This window comes from Cibotium barometz, chromosome 13 (assembly GCF_041138505.1).
Source record: "Cibotium barometz isolate CiBa-2024 chromosome 13, ASM4113850v1, whole genome shotgun sequence".
In the NCBI taxonomy this organism is placed as follows: domain Eukaryota; kingdom Viridiplantae; phylum Streptophyta; class Polypodiopsida; order Cyatheales; family Cibotiaceae; genus Cibotium; species Cibotium barometz.
Window position 1 is genome coordinate 58,563,868 of NC_141058.1, and position 23,718 is coordinate 58,587,585.

A 23,718-nucleotide genomic window follows, 5' to 3' on the forward strand; every position below is an offset into this window, starting at 1 on the left:
ATAATATCAAATAGCCCCCCGGGGCATCGTATGCGCCCGAAGACCTGCTCATATAAAGCATAGATGCCCCAAACCATCTCTAATGGGATCCCCAAGGACTGTAGGCGCTCGAAGAGTCTCTCTCGTGGCACCGTGTCAAATGCTTTGCGGAAATCCACAAAGCAGCAGTATAATCTCTTCTCCCGCGCCCTAAATCAGACATCTCAGAGTGAATATATGGTCAATAGTGGAGAAAGCTCGTCGGAATCCAACCTGCCCTGGTGCTCGCAGTCCCTCCTTCTCTGCATATGAGCTCAACTCTGGCTCGAGCACTGCGCCATAAAGTTTGGCCAATGTATGACCAATCATGATAGTCCTGTAGTTGCTGGGGTCTAGCATGTCTCCCGCTTTGTGGAGAGGCACGATGGTGTGCATAGTCCACTCAGCTGGTAGGCCCTCCACTAGTGCCCTATTAAAGAGGTGAGCAACAAAGGGTCCCAGTGTGTCAGCTGCATAAATAAGATGCTCACTCTGTATACCTATGTGGTCAGCCAATCTCCCATGTTGTAACCGACGGATAGCTCTCTCTACCATCGAGGCGGTAAAGAGAGTAGAGGTGGTAGGGCGGGATTCCTGTGGCTGTGGTATGGGCGGCTGTTGAGGGATATGGTAGAGGCTCTTTGCATGTGTGTGCCATGTGTGTGGATCCTCAATCAGGGTACGAGGGCGAGGCTCTCTCATCCTATGCCATGCAGTGGCTGCATCTCTGCTCATGAGTAGGTGGTATATATCCCAGTACTGTGCCTCCTCATATGCACGCCTCTTACGGCGTGTGAGGATCCTCATCTGTCGGCTCGCCTGTCTCTGTGTAATGGTCCCCAGTGCTCTCTGGGCACGGAGGTGTCTATATAGCTCTTTGCACTCATCATCATACCACCGATTTTGGGGCATGCTCCCAGATCTATCTGTGTGTGCAATGTGTGTATGATGGGGAAGCTGCGGGTGGCGGCCGTATGTAGTAGAGATGACAACTGGGTGGTGAGTGTGTCTAGAGGTGACAGGGGCTCCATCTAGAATAGCCCGTCATATACATGATGCTCATATATGTCTGCCAAGTCATGGGTGAAGTAGAGAGTTGTATGCGATGCCTGTGTGGGCTGTGTGGGTGGTGGTGTGGAGCTCGCCAATGACAGTAAGAGGTACCTGTGATCTACACCAATAGGACAGGGGGGGATGGTGAAAGATGTCACTGCCTGTGTGGTCTCCATGGACCCCATGATGTAGTCCACTGTGCTTACCCCCCTCCCTCCCCTCCCCGCCCCCGATCATGGAAAGCATGTCAGTGCTCCCGAATCCTGCCACTGTCTCATCCCGTTATAAATAACGAGATGGTGTCACACTCCCAGCTCAAGTAAGTGATGACCATATCTGGTGTTATCCAGCCCCATGTCCTCAGACACCCTGCAAGCTCCCGTGTCCTCCACCTCTAGTGTGTGCATCACCTCGGGGTGCTCGAAATCATAAATGTCGCACTGTCGGCTCTGTGTCCGTGCATTGAAATCCCCCATTAAGGAGAGAGAGAGAGAGGACTTGAATGCTTGAGAAATGAAATGAAATAAAATGATATATTAACGTCTCTAAGAGGCCATAATGGCCTATGAGACCAAAACTAAGAGTACATCTAAATTTATTGTCCCATCAAAGAGAACAACCAAATGAAACTGAAAAGTACAATAAACTGACTATCTTCCAATTATAAGAACTAAGTAAGACTCCTAGATGATACTGAGTAGAAAATACTGGAAAATGTATATCAAGTAGATCCATGTACGCTGATCAGTTGAAGTCCTGCCGTCTCCTCAGATCAAGTATCTCCGCCATGGGGCTGTCTAGGATGGAGACGTCGTAGAAGCAAGGTAGGCGCCTCCGATGCCCAACAATAGTGGCTCTGATCCGGCAATGGTGAGGATGCCGTGGTCGGGATCCTGGTGGGAGTGTCCAACGAGCACGACATCAGACCACTGCTCTATCAATGGTGACTCCCTGGAAGCGAGGCTGGTGTCTTGATGGCCCGATGGAGGAGGAGGTATCAGGAGGTGTGTGCCCGATGGAGGAGGAGGTATCAGGAGGTGTGTGGGTTGGACTGCTGGTACTGGTGCTAAAAATCTGTCAGGATCCTCTCTGTAGGTACATCATGGCTTGGTCTCCTATCTGCCAAGAGAGTCTCTCTGTGTCTCATGAGCTCAAGTAGGAACAATCCCAGGCATCTCTGATCCTCAAACTCCATGACCTTGCGTAATGGCCCAGAACCCTCTCAGAAGAGGCAGCAATATCTCCCTCGGATATCATAGTAGACTGTACATCAGCAAATGTAGTGCTCCTCTGTCTCTGCCTCCTGGTAGCATAGCTGACAAATGCGGTCATCCAAGCTCTGATGCACATATAATCTCCCCCTCATCCTGTGCTGATCTTTGCAACCCTACATCCTCTGCCGTGATCTCCCGGTACATAGCCTCCTAAGTATCATACAGCTCTATCTGCTCTGTGACTGTACATGCATTAAAGTCTCCCAATAGTATATATATATAACTAGATGAATCTAGGAACATGCCCAAATTCACCTTTTAGGAACGTGCATGTTATATACTCATGGTAGTCAACCCACAAGACTATATAACTATCAACTCCATTATGCATAGTATGTACTAGATACTACATCCCCACTAACGTCATCAGTGCCCAATAGTGGGTGTATAACTTTGTATCAAGATATGCTCCCACACGCACTCCACACTCTCCCATGGTGGCAAACCTCATGATATCATCATATAGTGGAGTATAGGGCGACTCTCCTGATGGTGCAAACCTGGAGTGGGTTGGGGGAAAGTAGCATACCACCACATATAGCTCACAAAGCCCCTCTCTGCATACTCGGACCCACATGTACCTCGCATCTGCATCTCTATGTATCACATGTATTTTGTCACGAAGCTCCTCCCTGAAAACTACTGCCACTCCTCCAAATCCTCTGGTACCTCCCTCTGTGCGTGGCTAAGGGCGGAACACTGATTCCCATCTATAACCCCGCACGTTAGGAAGCCTCTTGTTTGTGCACTGATGGGTCTCTGTATACATAGCAATATCATTGTGTCTAAAAATATCCTCAAAGTATCGTGCATCTATTCTAAGGGCTCCATTGCAATTCCACACCGTGAATCACAAGTCTCATAGGCTGCGCACCGTCAGGCGGGCCTCCTCTCTGTAATGATGACTTGGCCATCTCTGTATACCGCCCATTTTCCCTCTTTCCTTGCCTCAAGCACACGCTGTATGTGTTCCTTCCAGTGTGCTATCTGTGCCGGTGTAAGGTCCTCATCCAAATAAATCTTTTCCCCCTTAAGGGCCATCCTTTTGGAGAGGAAGGCCTTCTTCTTCTCCAAGTAACCAAACCTGATGATGATCAATATCTTCACCATGGTTTCATTTCTGCCTACTCACCATGCTCCAGCAATGGGTACATCAGTGGCTCCAATTTTTGTTGCAAGAGCTTTTGCATCCTCTTGAGGATTCCCCTTATCTTCCCAACCAACAACGCGTACATGTAAGACACGTGCCCGTCTCTTGGCTTCCTCTTCCAATGTAGCATTCATCACCTCTACTTTATTGACTGGTGTATCTTCTGCTTCTTTACTACTTCAATCCATGGGCTTACTTCCTCAATTTGTTTCTTTGTGGCACTGGCTATTTCAGCCCATGAATGCATTTCCTTCTCACCCACAGCCACTTTTGCCTTACATGATTCCAAAGCGTTTTGCATTTCTGTGATGTCTTTTTCGCAGTCAGCCATACATGTCTTCAAGGTGCCTTCATACGATGAAATTGTTGTGCCGATCTCCCGGAGCATGTCATCCTTCCATTTCTGCATCTCTTTTTTCATTTCCGTGTGCATCAAGGCTTGGGCTAATTCCATCTCAACTCGTACTTGGGCTTGCATTTCTCCCTTCAATTCGGCATATATCTCTTCCTTCGATGTTTCGTAATCACTTTCTTTTGGGCATGCATCTGCTCAATCCATTCCTTTTCAAGCTCTTGTCGCATGGTGCTCATCTCTGTCCTTATGTGCAGTTGTATCTCCTCATAAAGGGCCTCATCTCATCGAGCCATCTTTGCAAGCCTTCGTGAGCCAGGGGACATTATCCCTTCCCTCATTCTTCTACGGTAAGCATTTGGTGCCTTCATGGGGGTGTGAAAGACGGTTTCACCATCCTTCTCTCCCTCCTATGATTGAGACATGTTTCCCCCTAGTTGCTGCCTTGGGGGCCTGAGCAAGGGTGGGTGGGAAAAGGGCAGCAAGGGTAACTACCTACGCACAGAGCAGGACAAATGGCAGGCAGGCACGCTGCGCGCAGGTGGGTGCGCACAGAGCAGGACAATTCAGATGGCGGGCGGCCAAGCAGGCAGGCAGAGGGCGCACAGCGCTGGTGGGTGTGCACAGAGCAGGACAGATCAGATGGCGGGCAGGCAGGCAAGCAGAGGGCACTGCACACATGCCAAGCGGACAGCCACACTACATCCATCAAGCGCATAGTAACCATCAGGCGCGCTACATCCATGCGAGAGAGAGAGAGAGAGAGAGAGAGAGAGAGAGAGAGAGAGAGAGAGAGAGAGAGAGAGAGAGAGAGATATTAACGTCTACGAGAGGCCAAAGTCGGCCTATGAGACAAAAAATAATACAACTGTATTCTTCCGGTCATCGGAAGAAAAGAAAAAGAAAGAAAAGGAAAAGAAAGAAAAGAAAAAGTGTGCATGTGTCTAGATACAACTGTGAAGCATCATGGATCGGTGGAGCCCATATACAAACAATATAAAGGGGGGTGGGCATGTGGATGGAGTGCTAAGGCAAGATGCATCTCTATATGCTGAAGGGGTAGTACAAGCATGCTATGCAAATCTATGTCTAACTCCATCCAGTGCCATAACAGGGATATAAGATATCATACATCGCCAATGCTGAGGCTGTGAGTGGCGTGAACATGTACCCTGAGTTTGAATAAAAGCGAGCTAGCCTCTCCTGTGTCTCCATCTGGTGTCCCATCCGGATAGCTGCTATCTCTCGGTGACGGAGAGAGAGAGAGTGCTTGAGGCTTGAGTGCTTGAGAGAAAGAAAGTTGTATTAACGTCTTCAAAAGGCCAAAATGACCTATGAGACCAAAAGGTTACATCATATCCATGAGGTACATCATCTTGGGTACAAAATAGTAATAAAGAAAGATAACAAAAATCTAGAACTATAAAATCTGATCTAGGTACATGGGTAGAGAGCTCTCATATCACCCTAATACATCCCTCATGGGCCGCTGTGACATGGTGCTGGTAAAACGGAGCGCGAAGAGCCTTGGAGAAGAAGGCCCAAATCGAGAATTCGAAGCCTTCTTGCAGGCTGCCAACGAAGAGAGAAGGACTATGGTTGGGGAAAGCACCAAGCCTTCATTGGACCAGCACGCTTCAGTGGACGTCTCGAAATTCTGGGGTCCATCGCCAAGCAAACACGATCGTCGCTTTGTCTTTTGATCGCGATTAGACTAGCTGGCGCGAGAAGGTCGTGCGATGATGGGAGATGATGGCTCGGATCCTCCTGTGGTGGCGTGGCCATGGGCGAGGGCCATGGGGTCTGGGGCGTCGAGCTTTGCATAACTCAATGGCTCTGTCGAGTGTCACATCTCTCGGCCAAGTTCCTGCACTAGCCTATGGTCTGGGTATGATGGGTGGATCGGCCTTCCGAGTGCTAGTATGGAAGAAGTCAGTGAGAGAGCTCTGTGCTGGTCCTCAAGCAAGTACAACTGATCTAAAACTCACTAAGGACTCCCTGTGTCTACAGAGCTCTAGAAGAAAAAGTCCCATGCATCTCTAATCCGGGAAGTCCATGATCTTGGAAAGTGGTCCGAACCCAACTCGGAAGAGGCAGTGGAACCTCCCCAGAATCTCATAGTATACAGGGCATCGGCATATGTAATGATCCTCTATCTCGGGCTCTGTGTGACAAGCTGGCATATCCTGTCCTCTGGTGCGGCTGCCCTAGGCCCATATCTACCAATCTCCACTCTACGCTGGTGGGAAGAGGTGCGGATCCGGCCGATCGCACATCTCACCCCAAAGGATAGGTGTGTGTCCATGTAGCGTGGGCGGATGATGAACCTATCATCTGTCAGGCATAGGAGGTGATCTGTGTAGAAGGCCATCTTCGTCCCCAGTGGACGACTAGGTGAACTCCATGTCCTTTGAGTATCCAATCTGACAATGTCCTTCCTGATAACCCTGCTCCGCTCTGTGCGGCTAAGAACAAATGATGAGGCCTCTATGCTTTACTAGAATGGGGGGAGTGCCTCCATCTGCATACCATGCATGCCAAACCAAGTGCCTACCTATGCATACCAACACTCTGTATCTCCCTCAAGTGTCAACTCTCTCGAGGACTCCAGGGCTAGCCGGGGGTATCTATCAAGTGGAAGCTCCCATAGCCTGTGCCAATATGTCACTGTCTAGAACAGAGCCTCTGTCACTATCGGTGCAACCTCCATCTCTGCCCACACAATCTCATGTGGCACTGATGGCTTACTCCTAATCATGCGTGAGATCATCGCCACTAGGGGCCTCTCCATCAGCTTCCACCCATCATATACCTCCTCTGTATCTGTCTCCGCCGGCTCTCTCCTCTGTCTCCTCCTGTGGTATAAGCTAGGACCCCAGATGGAGGCACCATACAATAGTGCAGGTGTAACTAGAGTATCGCTTGATGAGGAGTCCTCGGATGATGAGGAGACACATGGACTTGCAGATCCTGGTCGGATGGGGTTGAAGATTTGGATGCTGCAGATGTTGGTCTTGATGATATGGCTTTCTTGGATGGCATAGATGATAGTCTCCTTGATGGCATCATTGGCAGTAGCCATGCATGATATCCCCTTACTATTTGCATGTCACCTTGAGGCTTGGACTCTGGGCTTCGTTTGTTTCTTTTATCTAGGCCATGGGCCACATTTTGTGCTTTTTGTCACTTATGTCATGTATGATGTCACATGTAGGCTAATTTATTTTGACTTGTGAGATATGTTCAATGTTAGTATCTAGCCATGCAAATTGTGTGGTGCACTAATTTGGTTATATAAATGAGCATTGTATGTTAAGATTTATTATCATTTCTAGGAATTATCTAGGTCGTTCCCTGTTTTCGTTCCCCTCGTTCCCGTTCCCCCTTTTTCCCGTTCCCGTTCCCATTCTCCTGGTGGTGCTTTCGTTCCGTTCCCATTCCCGTTCCCATTCCGTTGCTACTATGCTCTTGAAGCCTGCCTGCCCCGGTGCTCTGAGTCTCTGCTCCTCGGACAATCTACTAAGCTCATGCTCCAAAATCGAATCATAAATCTTGGCCAAGGTGTGACCAATCATGATAGTCCTATAGTTGTTGGCATCCATGGGGTCACTTGCTTTCAAGATAAGTACAATAGTATTCGATGACCAACTGACGGGGAAGCCCTCACATAGAGCCCTTTTAAACATGTGAACCAGTAAAGGGGCTGACGTGTCCCTAGCATGGGAGAAATGCTTGGTGAGAAGTGCATCATGATCCTGTGCTCTCCCAGTCTGCATCCTGTCAATAGCATCTCCAACCATGCTGAGGTGAAAGAAGGAAGAGTGTGGGGGACGATGTTTGGGTGGATGGGGGAGAGGTGACTGCTCGGGGGCATGGTAGAGAGAGGTGGCATAGGTGTGTCAGATGCTGGGTGAAGTAATCGGAGTCGGAAGGCGATCATCCTGGAAGATCCTCCAAGCCTCCTTACAATCCCTTCCAAGAAATAGCTGGTATAGCTCTTGCTCAAGCCTGGCTAGGCACGCTCTCTTCTTTCTCTGTGCGAGACGTCGAAAGATCAATCGCGCTTGCTGGTGAGTGGTGGATCCTAGCGCCATCTCCTGATGTAGACGGGCTCGGGTATCACGACATTCCTCGTCGTACCAGTTGTTCAGTGGGACAGTCCCTCCTGGTGATGTAGGGGTGGCTCTGGAGTGCGCGAAGGCGACTACAGCGGACTAATGGAGGGTGGCTGAGAGGTGTGTGGTAAGCTCATCAAGTGGGATGTGGGGGTCGAGGTCAGAGAGGATGCAGTAGACGTGTTCAGAATAGATGGAAGAGGTCTCTCTGGTGAAGTGGTATCTCGGACGGTGATGGGGCAAAGAAGGTGGTTGGATGGTGTATCAGCATGTGAGGGAGAAGGCTAGGTATGCATGGTCGGCTGCAACACCGATGGAGCGAGGTGAGATGGTAAACTCCGGAATGAGTGGGATCAAAGAGAGGGATCCCATTAGATAGTCCACTGTACTAGCTCCATGTCCGAAGGGGTAGGAGGTGAAGGACTTGGATCTAGGCCATCTAGCCAGGTCATCTAGCCAGGCCATTATAAATGGCTAGCCTATGAGCCCCACCGAGGGCTAAGAGATACTCTCCATATTTTGTGTGGACTGTTGTATCCTGTGATGTCCGCTCCAGATCCGTACCCACCATGTCAATCTCCTAGTACATGGGATCATCTGTCTCAAAGAAGGGTACCTGTGCACCTACGGTGTGGGCATTGAAGTCTCCAGCCAGGAGGATGTCCCCTAGACTGGAAAACTTCATAATGTCATCATAAAGGGGCAGGTACGGGGACTCTCCATGGGTGGCATATTTAGAATTTGAGGGTGCAAAGTAGCACACTGCAAGGTAGATGTCTCGGGCCCTCTCTATCAAGATCCTCACCCACAAAAACCGTGCGGCCTCATCCCATCCGACCACCTGTATCACATGTTGAAGCTCCTCCCTGTATAGTATAGGACCCCCCACCCCCCCCCCCGATCCCCGGGTGCCCCCTACTGTGCGTGGATGTGGGCGGTAAACAGACTCCCATCTGTATCCTCTCACCTCTGGAAGCCGGCTCCCTTGGCACTGATGTGTCTCTGTGTATAAGACCAAGTCTCTCCCTCTGAATGTCTCCTCGAACAGACCTGCATCTGTCCTCAAGCCACCATTGCAATTCCAAACCGCAGTCTCTAGCTTGGTCTCATAGGTCTCGCACCATCATTGGGCAAGTCGCTCAGTGACGATCCCCCTCCCATCTCTGTACACTGCCCACTTCCCTGCCTTCCGTGCAATCTTCTCTCATGGTGGTCAGGCATGTTTTGATATGGGGGTCGCCGATCTTTTGTGTGCTCGCCCAAATCGAGTTTTGTTTCCTCTCCTTCTCACCACTAGTCCTTGTTGCCGACGAGCTGTCCATGTTGGATTGAAGGGGTCCCCCTTCTAGTACTGATTTTGGTCCTCAGCTGGTGGCTCCCATAGATGGCCAGCTGCAAGTGGAGAGGCAAGTAGCAGCAAATAGGATTATGTTGCTGCCTTGGGGGCCTGAGCAAGGGCGGGTGGGGAAAGGGGGGTGAACAGAGAGAAAGATGCAGACGGCGAAGAGTAAGAAAGATGCAACAAGAGAAAGAAAGAAAGCTCTATTAACCCCTACTAGAGGCCGAACTCGACCTATGAGACAAATCAATGTACAACTGTCAATGTCTTCCGGATGTCCAGAAAAAAATGAACATGAAATAAACTATGAAAGTACTGAGCTAGTGGGGGGGTGTGATGGATGGAGCACTACTGCTAGAGGGTATACAAGAATGCAATGCAGATCTGTCTAGCTCCAACCAGTACCATAAGGAATATGTGATAGAGAGAGAGAGAGAGAGTGCTTCAGAGAGACTTGAGAGAGAGTGCTTGAAGGCTTGAGTGCTAGAGCCTAGAAGACTTATGCAAAAAGTTCCAACAACCATAAACGGCTGAAAAAACAATTTAAAAAATGGTCAGAATGCCCATCAGTCCAAAATGATCAACAGCCATAAACAGCTGAAAAAACAGTCAAAAAAAGGGTAAAAAACGCTCACCACCGAAAAAAAAAAAGAATTTGAAAAAAAAATAAAATCCGTACCGGTGTGGTCCGGTCCATACCATACGAACCTGGACCCCGATACAAGGACCGGAAACAACCATGGTGCAATATTGTATGCAATTGCCACTCGTACTCTACTCATGTATATGGATATTCTTACTCGGGAAGGAAAATTAGATGGACTAGTACAGCCAAGCAGTTTATCAATGGTTGCATAGGCACATACTCCAAGGGATTTGACAATGATTATGGATGTTTTGCAATTGTTTGGGACAACAGCGAGGTTTTGTGAGCACCCATTCAACTGTTTCTTTGAAAGATAGGTTCCAACCCAAAGGGTATCCGAAATGCTTGGCTTGGGGGTAGTATATCTCCTGGCCAGAGTATACTATGCTAATCCGCCTGTTTTAGTGGTAAGTGCTTCGACTTTCTAAAGTTAATGTTCAAGTTAAAACAAAAGGTTGATTACTAGCACTTGTCTACATAGCCTTTGCATGTCAGGTTGCGAATAGTACAATCCATCATAATGGCTTACATACAGTTCTACTTGTAGTCGATTTGTGACAAAAAATCGACTGACACATTCATGTCATCAACAACGGAACTATTATGGAAAACTAGCTCTCATAATAAGGCTTTGAGGCTACCAAAAATGGAGCATGTTTGCAGCCCTAAAATGTATGGCAGACTAAATATCTTGAATGTGCATTACCATCTAATGGCTCACAAAAGTACCATGATAATAACTTTCGTAGAAGGACAACCATGGGCACGGATACTGGTTGCAATGAGTACGTGTTACAAAGTTGATTCATTTCGGCATTGGAATCTTTCCTATTGGGATATTTTGGTAAAAGGAAAAATCCCAAGCTGCCCCTACTTGCATCGGAGCAGAGCATTTGATACGCCATTGGTTGTCGGTGAGTTGAGAAAAGCTTATTTTTTAGCACGAAAAGGAATTTGCAAGGTGGGAGATGTCATATCAACTGAAGGCAGACCATTGTCATTTCCACAAGCACAAAGACGATGGCATTTGGGAGCCCATTACCGCCTTGTATGGAGACTCGTCATTGATCAGCTAGCAGGACACGGAGATATGTCCTACATATCGGTTGGGCAAAGATAGGATGATTGGCTGCTAAAAAAACAACCGACCAAGTTATATTACATAGTTTTCTTTTTATGGACTGACAGCAACAAGGGCATAAAGATTACTCCTTCCACAACCATGGATAAAGGGACATGCGGATCGGATATGGCATATCAATAAAGTCCTTAGGTTGGTGGAAAGGTAATTTGGGAAAGATATGGCAAAGCAAATTGCCTTTAAGACAGAAGGTTTTTCTATGGAGATGTTTCACAAGTACACTCCCGATAGGAGAGTATTTGGCAAAGCGGAAAATTGCAGCTCCAAATTGTTTGTAGGGCCATCATCAAATGGAGAATGCTATTCATTTGCTATGGTTTTGCACTAACATAAGGGAGTTTTATAATCGTCTATCTTCGGATATGACAGTAAGATTCCCTGGGATGACATTTGGGAAAATGTTCTAGATGTTTATATATCGAAGAATATGCTCTTTTCTTTGGCTAGACAAGATATTGGGCTATATGGACAATATGGCTGGATTGTAATTATGATTGCACAACCTCAGATTGACAAGTATATTTACGTCATCGATCATTACGTCAGTCATTGCATGATAGTTTTGAGCTGCAGCAGATTGATCAGCAGAACTACACGTGTTTTTCCACTGTTCCTAAATATACTTTAATGAGAGCCTCTCATTTTGAGGGTTCTCCAATATAAATTACTGGTTTGCAACAAAACAAAAGAAAATGTGTGTGTCACAATCACTGTGAAAAGCCAGAGGATCCACAAACAATAAACTTTACAAACCAACCCCAAGAACAAATCTCCCACCACTAGAAGCCTAAAAAGAAAATATGTAAGAGATGGGGCTTGATGTTACCATTATATGGAGCAGCCTAGTCATCCATGGTACATCAGCATTACAAACATCGACTGCTCTTAAAGCACATTCACTCATACAATCCAACCTGGTCAAGAACTGTTGCAGCATTGCATTGCTGGAGCTCACAAGACTGTTGAGCTCCAACGATTGTTCAGGGGTATACATAACAGATTCTATCTCCCTTCCACCTGACAAAGGAGGCATGTTCAAGCAGCTATATGGTTGGTGGCAATTGAAAACAAAACAAACAAAAAAAGAACTTTGCTAGTGGATTGATAACTACACTAATAGGATAAGCATGCACCATGACTTAATGATAATCTCTCCTCTTCGAGGGCTTTGTTGAGCAAGTCCATGACACTGAAATAGCAGACACCATGAAGCATATGTAAGGCACATGGTCAATCGCTAGCATTTTTTTTTTGGAAAGAAAAGCATACCCGGTGGTTTCCTGGTTATTGTCGCATAAAGGTAAAAGCAGATTATACCCGAAGATTAGTGGTACGCCCGACTCATTGAATTGCTCCCTTGAGTAGATAATCATACTGACGTGTTTCAGTCTCACCGTCACATACAATGGCAAAAGTTGACAGGCACTGGGAGACAAACAAACCAGATGTAATGCGTCCGCCTGGTTGCCATGACTCCTAAATATTCATCTTTTAAATATGAACCCTACAGGAGATGACAGAAGCGTGTAGCCTCTGCGTTAGGTGATCTGGGGGATTGCTTCGAAGTGAGCCCCCCTCCCCCCCCCCCAACAAAAAAAAACCAACACGTGCTTTTCACAGAAAAGAATGAATGAACGCAAACCAGGTGTTCTCTCTGCTTGCATCTGCCAACACACAGCTCGACTCCCGACAAATCTTGCACCCTTGTTCTTGCTTCCATTTGGAGATCGACAAAACCTAATCACGAAAGACATCCTACCTTTTCATTGATTTGTTGATATGACACTTCCCTTTTTGAAAAATTCAGTGATTTGAGATAGACACACTGACTGGAAAGCCGAATTTATACCTGTTGGAAATCTAGAGAATAAAGGTTGGAGTCATCAAATGAAAGCACTACATCACTAAAAAAATTTGTAATTGTTACATATATAGTGAGTTGCTCTCTCTCTCTCTCTCTCTCTCTCTCTCTCACCATCACTAGATCAGAGCCATTATTGCTCGGCATTGGAGGCACCTACCTCGCTTCTACGACCTCTCCATTCTAGACAGCCCCATGGCGGAGATACTTGATCTAAGGAGAGGGCAACACTTCAACTGATCACAGCATACATGGATCTACCTGATATACATTTTCCAGTATTTTCTAGTATTTTCTACTCAGTATCATCTCGGAGTCTTGCAGTTCTGTTCTTATAACTGTAGGACAATCAGTTTATTGTACTTTTTAGTCTTGTTCTCTTTGATGAGACACCAACTTCAGATGTACTCTCAGTTTTGGTCTCATAGGCCATTATGGCCTCTTAGAGATGTTAATATATCATTTCATTTCTCTCTCCCCCAGAGAAATGGCAGCACTAAGTGCTTTTGTGAGTAGCTGGACCTCAGCGTGAACCTTGCCAATAGCAAGGTCATGACCTTAAATAGCTCACATCGGTTGACATCCAAACAGCACTTAACATATGCAGTGGATGTTGTAGATATTGTTACCTCCTACATATATATGGGGGTTACTTCCATTGGCCCAATCTTCACCATCCTGCACCCAACAGCCCAAGCTCAACTTGTGAGGCAATATGCTGCTCTATCTTGCCAAACTAGTGACTTGCAGCGATGTGTGGAACCCCTATTGGAAACCAGACCTTGGGGAGGATGATTGTAGAAGATGGAGGCTGCAAGGGATGATATTTTTGCACCACTATTATCCCTCAACAGCCAAGACATTAACCTGCTCATCCGCTCAGACCTTCTCCAACTACAGAATCACATCACATGGCTAGACCCACCGCAGCTTCCCATGAAGCTCTAAGCTCTAGTTCTATTGAAGCACTCTTTTTGGCGTCTGGAGTGTTAATGTCTTCAATTTGTCGTAATCCTTCATGACAAAAGTCTTCAAGTGGTTGCAAGGAACCTTGGGAAACCTTCCCCTATGGTTCAACTTGAGAAAGGAAGGCTGAAATTAGGGTTTTCAGCCAAAAGACGAAAAATTACAGCAAATAAGAGGGTCGTTTTGCTGAATTTGAGCCATTGGGAGTGTGTAGGAGGGTGAATACGGCCTAGAAACACTCTTGGAAGCTTGGAAAACACTCTTAACATGCTTGGATATGGTGTAGGGAAGGAGAAAGTGCAGAAAATACAGCCATAGGGCCTCTTGAAGTGGACGCCAACTTCTAGAGAGAGGGGAGAAGAGAGAGATGATCAGATGTCCACCTAAGGTGTGAGGCAGAGAGAGAGAGTGAGTAGGGGTCCAAGGGAAAGTGGACACTTGGCTGGTTGCTCTCTTTGTACAAAGGGGATAAGGTCTGGGTGGTGGACATTGAGCCTTGTCCACCTCGGGACATCAATGTGTGCGAACACAAGGCTGGTCATAATTTATAAGAGAAATTTGGTCGCCCAAAACTTAATGAAGTGTGTATAGATAGATAATGAAAGAATGTAATAAAAACTAAGGCATAAATGGACTAAGGGTTTTAAGATAGTACGTGAAGAAATCTTAAATTATCCATTCACGTTAGTGTAAAAGCCACCTTTCTACATAATAATAAACTTTTTATGTTCTAGCTTCCACATGCTTATAAGCTCTTATCTACTTACCCACTTGTTGCTAATTCTCATTGCTCTCTATTGCAAAATGCTCTCACTAGTTTGGAGGTATTATAGTGCTTTGGAGCCTCATAGCTCTCAAATAAGCTATTATATTATTGAGTTTGAGAAAGATTTAAGTTAATGGATGTTGGATTAAAGCTTTTCTTCTCATTGGTTGTAAAAAATCCCCTTTCTTAAAATATTACGTCATCAGTGAAAAAAAGCTACGCTAATAAGTTGTGGAAAAATTAAATAAAAAACATAGAAAAATTAGTAAGCATATGTAACAGATACAGGAGTGGAGAGTGGAGTTTCGATTTCTAGTGTAGTCCTGAGAAAGACCAATGATTAGTTTAAGCATAGCATTTGGAGTACAAACGAGAGTACAAAGGTGAAGGAATATCTATAAGATAGAAGATATCAAGAGTGAGGCTTTGCTAGGCCTCTTTCTAAGTCTAGTTTTCTCAAATTTCAGCAATACCCAATCATTCTCTTTGACATCAAATTGCCTTCTATGCCTATCGGCAGTCTTTTTATGTGTCCTGGGACCTTGCAATGGTTGTCCGCACTTGAGCAACCAAGTCTCTTACATGCTCATCAGCTCCAAATATCTCATCCTTGTGCGAAGGATGGGTGGCAAAACCACCTTACAACAAACAATCTCAAGCGGGACCTCTCCCATAGATACATACACCATGTTGCTCTGTGCAAATTCCACAAGCGATTAAGTACTTCTCCCAAGAAGCCTTTTGATCCACCACACAACATTTCAAGAGGTCCAACATGGATGAATTTGCAACCTCACTTTGCCCATCCGTTTGAAGGTGATAAGCTGATGAGAAGTCCAATTTGGTGCCCATATTATCAAACAACGCCCGCCAAAAGAGGCTTGTAGTCCTGGGATCTCTATCCTCTACAATGGACTTCGGCATTCCATGATGTTTGAACACTTATGCAAGATATATCTTAACCATATACTTAGCTTTGATGGTCTTCTTGACCGGCAAGAAGTGAGCATGTTTGCTAAACTTGGCCACAATTGTCCAAATAGCATCATTACCCAACTGGGCATCATTGAAATCCATCGTAATACTTTCCCATGGCTGCATGGAAATTGGCAATAGTTGAAGCAACCCTGACGCCTTTTGCCTATCAGATTTCACCCTTTGACAGGTGATACATGCACGTACATGTGCCTCTATGTCCTTCCGTATACCTAGCCAAAAGAAAAACCTCTTAATCATGTGCATAGTAAGAATTATGCCTCTATGACTAGCATGTTAGACACCACATGTAGGCAATTATCTTTCATAAGATAACCCTCCTAAGGTGATCTTGTTGGTCTTGTAAGCCTTGTGCGGATCAATGCCCGTATGCCAAGGCTTTCTAAGATATTCAAAGGCACTACAAGAAAGTTTTCGTAATCCAAATAGCCTTGAATGTGTATGTGCAACTTGCCAATGATTGGCGTAACCTGCAGTTATTTACCAACAAAGGCAGCCCCTACTTCAGTTTGAGAGCCCGTGTCCCCTACTTCAATACCCAAAGCGGTTGCCCTTTGTGTAGATAAAGTTCTCAATTACACAATCGTCAAACATAAACAAAGCAGACTGATCCTTAAGCTATCCCCAAGCTTTACATACAGCCCTAATTTTTCTATCATGTGAATTATTCCCCTGCACATCGGGAACCATATACACATTGAGTCTCAATGCATTCACATTATCATGCTTCTTTTTTTTTGGGCATGCTTTTGCTATATGCTCAATGCTTCCACAAGTAAAGCATTTGCCCTCACTCATATATTGCTCTTTCTGCTCAGCAGTGAGACCATAGTTTTTCACTTTGAAGGGAAAAGCATATAGCATGCTTTTGCTATATGCTCAATGCTTCCACAAGTAAAGCATTTGCCCTCACTCATATATTGCTCTTTCTGCTCAGCAGTGAGACCATAGTTTTTCACTCTGAAGGGATACTTCTAAGCACATTTATTTTCAATCTTTGGACCATTTTTGTCTTGGTTTTGGTCCTTTTTAGGTGGCTGCCCACTATTTTGTAGGTTTCGGACAGCCCTCTCTTTTTGCCTTGGAATGAGGATTTTGCCTTCTTGGATCGACTCAACTTAAGTTTCAATTGCTTGGTGGTAGTGGTGGGTGCGATTAGTTGTTGCAAGGTGTGACCAGGATACATTTGTAATTCCACTTTGTACACGGGTTGTAATCCCAATTGAAGCCTTCTCTTAGTTTCTGTCTCTTAAATATGCATACATGGAGACACCTCCAAAAGCACTTTCCAAAACTTGTGCACATATATATTCACAGTTTCCCCTTCATTCTGCTTCACTCAATCCCACTTCAATGTTATCTCATTTAATGCATTGGGAGGCAAGAACTAGGCATAAAACCTCTATTTGAACTCTTCCCATGATCTGACAAGATTTGGGGAGAGCTTCTCAATAAGCCACCAATGAGCAGCGGTACCTTTCATAAACATGCTTACATGCCGGATCATGGATTTCTGAGTGAAATCCTCATCACTAAAAGCAATATGAGACTCGGGAATAAAAGCAAGTGCCTTTGACACATCATATTCCCCATGATATGTATCAAACTTAACAGATTTGTCTCCGGCTTTGAAGTCATGAGACTTCGATGCATTAGCTTGCACTAACTGATCGGTCTACTAATAAATTAGCTAGTTTTATGACTTTGAAGTGATTCATTTTATCTATTGAAGATGCTTATGGAGAAAATGCAATTATTCCACACGTCTTGGTATCCCCACAAGTGGTTGAACAAGAGCACATGTCTGAGAGGATGAACCCTCGCACAATTAGAGAGGACCCATCGGCAATTTCACACCTTGTAGGTGTACCTTATGTAGCCTGTGAAGAATGCAATGTTTATAAAAGTGGTCAAAATGTATGTCAAATGTCATTGCCAGTTGAAAATGTGCATGCACAACACATGCAACATGGATTGCAATTTTATGTTGGTGCATGTCCATTGGGACAGCCCTTGTGACTGGCATCATTTTGGGAACAAAAGAGGATACATTGAGCATAGAAACATGTGCCATGTAAGCATGAGGCATGGTTGGCCCCTAGACATACATTGATGCATTATCACCCATAACTTCTCCCTTACGAGCACACTCGAGGACATTAGTAGCATGAGAGATACGGTTGCATGTGCAACTCTTGAGCTATCAATGCCATGGCTTGATCCATAAATGATTCAGATTTCTTGGCCTTGAAACAATCATGTACCAATGGATCCTCGCGGTAGAGCTTCAATTCTTTTTCTTGTGCATCAAGAAGAGCCTGCATACGGGTAAGTTCCGGCCTTGAGACTATGGACTCTCCTTACTGCATTCTCTTTACCACGAGACAGCTGTCCCACATGTTCTTGTTTCTTTGTATGCACCACATGAGTATGTTCTTCCTGTAAAGAATTGGAAGCAATGAGCATGCATATCATCGTCCTTGCCTCTTGTGTCGGCATCTTCAACATTCACTGTGCAATTGTCCATAGTGTTCTAAGTGTAGGAATAGCTAGTGTTCGCGGGGTTTCACAATAGAAGTGAAAGAGAAACATATGCTCTGATACCAATATAATTCCACCGGTCAGTGTGAAATGTTTGATTGAACACAATGCTAATCAATACACTTAAATACACTAAGATTTAATGGACAACACGCACAATACAAGATGTAATTTTCTGAATTGAGAAGAGACGCACAATGAGCCAGAATAGCTGGCCCCTCCCTCAAATAATGTATATTGAACTTGGGAGGAATCAAGTATATAGTGTCATGTGCATTTCTAACCAGATTTCCATACCAATGCATATAAATGTAGTATTGCAAACAATATGGTTGTCAGTGAAAATCTTCAACTCACACTACCGTCTCAAGTGCCTATGTTCCCTACCATCTGCTATCAGGTGGAGGTGACAAAACCATATGTATACTTGGGTATTACCTTCACTAGTAATGGGAGCCGTTTCTCCATGAGACTGGCATCACAGGACAGGCTCACCGAGGTTATGCTGCCCTTGCATTGATGGAGCGACAATGTCACCAGGCTCTCTTCCAGGAGCCTCGCACCAAAGGATGGCTATTTGACACCTTAGTCACCCCAGCTATCCTGTATGCAGCACCAATATGGACCCCTACCCTCTCCACACATGATTGGCATCGGATGGAAAGACCACAAATCCTCATGATCTCCAAGATGATTTGCAGCAAACCATACCACATAAGATCGTCATAGCACAGCTTGCAATGCCCCCCATGATTGTAGAGGCTCTATTTCAGACCATAGCCTACATCACACGCATCAGAGCCATGGGTCCACAAAGATTACCCCGCTTAGCCATGGAGTCGTCACAGAGTATTGCCATAGAGGGCCATCACCATCATGGTATGCTGCAGTAGATGAGTGGTTCTCAGCACATGGGCTCAACATGGACAGATTAACGCCCTTCCAGTATGATGATGACTCCCTATACTTTAGACTCTCCCGAGAGCAGAGGAAAAGAGTTTTGAGACAGGATTTGATCCAGATGCACACCAGGGAGACTTGGTCGAGCTTTCTTCCCACCAAGATGCAGTACTACAGAGATCATTTCCTTAGATTCACAGAGGATGGATTTGTCAGACGCCCAGGCTACATGGATGTACACATGTCTCACGCTATGAGGGTGACTATTGGTCAGATCATAGTTTCCTCTCACCCCCTGGAGATTGAGGCAAGGAGAGCAACATGGACCCCGAGAGAGAGGACAGAATATGCAGATTATGCCACAGAGAGGTAGAGTCAAAGAAGCATTACATATGTAGATGCCATGTATATTATGAGATCAGGGGGGAGATACCACTGCTTGTTCAGAGAGGGTTTTGGCCCACTTAGCCGCGTGATGGAGTATCCTGATCAAAGATGCTTAGGCCTTTTCCTCCTTGAGCTACACCGAGGTCCGACATAGAGAGAGGCTTCTACAGGTACAGAGCTAGAGATCCCAACCACAGATCACCAACTTCTTCAGGCCTATCCACAACCCACATCCCCCTCCCCTAAGCCTCTCCCTCCCTCTCCCTTTCCTTCTCCCGGGACCCTTCTCTCCTCTTTCACCATGACAGAAAATCATAAAGCCTTTACTTTGCATGCCATTACCTATGAGAAGAACGAGGGGAAGTTGGGGGCATGGAAGTGGACTTGCAAGTATTGTGGCAAGGCCTACACTAGTAGTGCCACTAGGCTTCTTGCACATCTCTCCAAGATGGGGGGGCAAATTGCACCTTGCAAGATGATCCCTCAAGACATTTCCGATGGCATTGTGAAGAAGTACTCCTTGCTTGGCAAAGCAAGTGAAAGTGGAAGAGTCCCCCCCGCCGTTGCCGCCACTCAAGACGAAGTCATCCTGCCGGCATGGGATACATCCTCTTCATCCTTCTCCCCCTTCACCAACTCCGACCCCTCATCAAAGAGACCAAGTGAGTTTGAGGTTCCACACGAGGCAAGCCACTCTTGGAGGCTCCATTGGAGCAAATGTGGCCTCTCTCTCTCTTGGGTCCGAGCAAAGAAACAAGACGCAAATGTGGAGATTGCACACATGGTCATTAAGTGCAATCTCGCATTTCGTGTCCTCAAAACTCCTCAATGCAAAGGATGGTGAGGGCCATTGCCAAAGTAGGACCATGCCATGGCCCTTGGCATGGTATCACCTACAACAACATGCACACGAAGGCACTTCATGAAGAAAAGGAGAGAATCAACAAGACCCTCAAGCCCGTCCGAGCGGGATGGGTGAAGTATGGGTGTTCCATCCTCTCCGATGGATGGACCGATAGAAACAAGAGGGGCATCCTCAACATTCTAGTATCTTGCCCTCTTGGCACGTACTTCTTGCGGGCCGTGGATGCCGGAAAGGCGGGGAAGAAAACCTCGGGCGAGTTCATCTATCGCCACATTCAACAAGCCATAATCGAGGTGAGATACAATTTTAATTTTTGAGTTTGAAGTTTGAAAGTTTAGCCTTTACCTTTTACTCAACTATCAAGTCTTATTTATTTTCCTTTTTCATGCATCCATCATCCCTGTAGGTTGGCCCTGAAAATGTGGTTCAAGTGGTTACGGACAATGCGTCCAATTTCCGCAAGATGGGCTTCTTGCTTGAGGAGGAGTTTAATTCCATAGTATGGACTCCTTGTGCATCTCACTGCCTTGACTTGCTTATGGAGGACATAGGCAAGTTAGAGTGGGTGAAGAGTGTGGCGACACAAGCCACTCAAATTGTCATTTTTTTCAGTCAAAAAGTCAAGGCCCTTGCTATCTTCCGCCATCACAACGACTTAGAGATGAAGAAGCCATCCTCGACGCGCTTTGCCTACATGTGGCTTCTTCTAGAGCGCCTTTATGATGTCGTGCCTAAGCTCTAAGTAACAGTGGTTTCACCGGAGTGGCAGGAATGGATACAAGGTTCTCAATACCTTCACGTGTCGATGAGGCAAGAGCCATTCAACGGCTATGCTTCAGAGAGGAGTTCTGGCGCCAGGTCCGCACCCTAGTCATTGCGGTTACTCCCTTTCATATTTGAACATACCGTACCGAATCGAACTTTTTGTACCTGACAACTATGGTTGCAAGGGACCCTGGGGGGGAACCTTCCCCTATGATTCAACTTGACAAAGGAAGGCTGAGTTTAGGGTTTTCAGTCAAAAGACCAAAAATTACAGCAATAAAAGGACTGTTTTGCTGAATTTGAGCCATTGGGAGTGTGTAGGAGAGTGAATACGGCCTGGAAACACTCTTGGAAGTTTGAAAAACACTCTAACAAGCTTGGATATAGTGTAAGGAAGGAGAAAGTGCAGAAAATACAGCCATAAGGCCTCTTGATTCTAGAGAGAGGGGAGAAGAGAGAGATGATGAGATGTCCACATGAGGCGTTAGGCAGAGAGGAAAAGTGAGCAGGGGTCCAAGGGAAAACGGACACTTGGCTGGTTGCTCTCTTTGTACAAAGGAGATAGGGTCCAAGTGGTGGAAATTGAGCTTTGTTCACCTCAAGATATCCGTGTGTGAAAACACAGCAATGGTCATAATTTATAAGTGAGTTTTGATCGCCCAAATGTGTAGACTCACTTTGCTCGGCTATGACCGATACTTACCACCTGCCACATGCCACATAACCATGTCACTAGACAGCTTCACACGAACGATTCATGGGCGGGTGTCCCCTTACCCAAAACTACACATTGGTCAAGCAAGCATGAAAACAGAATGCAAATTCAATTTGCAAGCAAGCATAAAGATACTATGCAATGCAAATTCGATTTGCAAGCAAGCATATAAAGATACTATGCAATGCAACATTGGTATGGACAATCCCGGTTCATGAGACTATACCAAAATAGACGTGTTCCAGGCAAGTACACGAGGTACCAGACCAAGTGGAACACCAATGCTCCAGATATTTCCAGGTATGTACACACAGGCACAAGTCCCAGCAAAAAGCCAAATCCACAGTATCACAAGGCAGGCATCAATCCTCTGCATAACAGCCATGGACGCCAGTCCACTGTACACACATCATGAGAAAGCAAGGGTGCACCAGTTGGGTGGGACCAAATGGTGACAACAGTCATCATTCATTATCATTGTACAAAGTTCCAAAGAATTACAAGCAATACCTCTCTCTACTCTTCTCTCTCAAAGTGAAGGGATTGCATAAACTCACAAGTTTAAAGAAGGCTTTTTTGTGCGTTACGACGGTCAACCTATTGCATGCTACAGTGGTATCAAAACTGTAGGTTGCAACCCAACTTAGCTACCCAAGATAAAAATGTGGAAGTTGCAAAAAGGCAGCCCGTAGCTTGCTGAAGCTCCCGCCTCCACCCGCATTGTGCGCCCGCCTGCACGCCCCCCCCTCTCTCTGTCGCCTGTTCGCCTCCCACCTCTCCGCCTGTTCGCCTCTTCACCCCCCGCCTGCCTTCGCTCCCCTCTGCTCGCTGCTGCGCCCCCCCCTCCTGCCTCGCTGCTGCGCCTCCCCCCTCCTCGCCATTCGTCCCCCGCCTCTTCGTTTATTCGCCCCCATCCCCCTCTTCGCCTGTTCGCCCCCCCCTCCCCTTTGTCGCCTGTTCGCCCCCTCCTTTCCGCCTGTTCGCGCCCGCCCCCCCCTTCAGCAGCGCCCCGCCTCCCCTCCCTTTCGCTTTGTTGCCGCCCCCCCCCCCCCCCCCCCCCCCCCCCCCCCCCCCCCCCGCGGGCTTCTCCTTCGCTTTCCCCCTCTCCCTCCTCTTTCGTGTTGTTCACCCCCAGGGGGTTTTGTTTTTCTTCATTTTCATCCGGTCTTCCGCCTCTTTAGGTGCAACCCGTTTCTTGCAGGTTTTCCACATTCGCCTCGCCTTCGCCTGAGCTTCAGACTCTGATGGAGACTCCTCCCGCCTCGCCTCAGAGGGACTCACCCGCAGCCCCCTCGCCCGCCCCCGAGGTCATCCCCATCAGGCTTTCTCTTTCGCCGGAAGAGGAAGCGAGCCTCACTGCAGAGGTGGAACGCCTCCAGGCTCATTCCACCATCTGCCGTATAGTCGGCACTCGCCCCAGCAGAGGGGAGATCAGGGATCTTCTTCAGGCTCGCCTTCTTGCAGATGTGGGCAAGATCCTGGATGTACAGCTCCTGGGCCGGGGCCATTATCAGATCGAGTTCAAGGCCGCCCAGAGCGTTGCCAAGGTCCTTGCCATGAGTCCTCTGGACATCAGGGGTGCTCGGGCTTTCTTCAGACCTTGGCAGCATGGATTTGACCCAGCAGCGGCGGAGCAGGGAGAGCACCTCTTCCATATTACAGTTTGTTTCCCTGGTCTCCGCCGGGAGTATCTTCCGCTCCTCCCCAGGCTCGGAGCATTGGTGGGCTCGATACTAGAGACGGGCCCCTCAGCAGCTTCAGTGGTGGCCAGAGCAGCGGGGCTACCTTCAGTCAGAGTGTTGGTGTCTGACATCTCCTCCCTTCCTAAGGTCATTCAGCTACCTAGGATAGGGGGGGGGTGGATAGAT

At 46.7% G+C, this 23,718-nt stretch overlaps 1 protein-coding gene across 5 annotated transcripts in view; it reads right to left on the minus strand.

Annotated features, from left to right (window-relative positions):
• The window catches only part of LOC147632877 (uncharacterized), a 127,320-nt gene that overhangs the window by 56,035 nt on the left and 47,567 nt on the right, over positions 1 to 23,718 (minus strand). For 3 of the 5 annotated variants that reach the window (XM_086807786.1, XM_086807783.1, XM_086807787.1), the window contains 5 exons: positions 12,938 to 12,992; positions 12,731 to 12,825; positions 12,358 to 12,513; positions 12,222 to 12,277; positions 11,915 to 12,105 (listed from right to left, as the gene is read on the minus strand). In XM_086807786.1, coding sequence (XP_086663912.1) covers positions 11,915 to 12,105; positions 12,222 to 12,277; positions 12,358 to 12,513; positions 12,731 to 12,825; positions 12,938 to 12,992 — 553 coding nt within the window. Of the gene's footprint in view, positions 1 to 11,914; positions 12,106 to 12,221; positions 12,287 to 12,357; positions 12,514 to 12,730; positions 12,826 to 12,937; positions 12,993 to 23,718 lie in introns of all 5 variants that reach the window. The other 2 variants (XM_086807784.1, XM_086807785.1) reach the window with 2 other exon arrangements.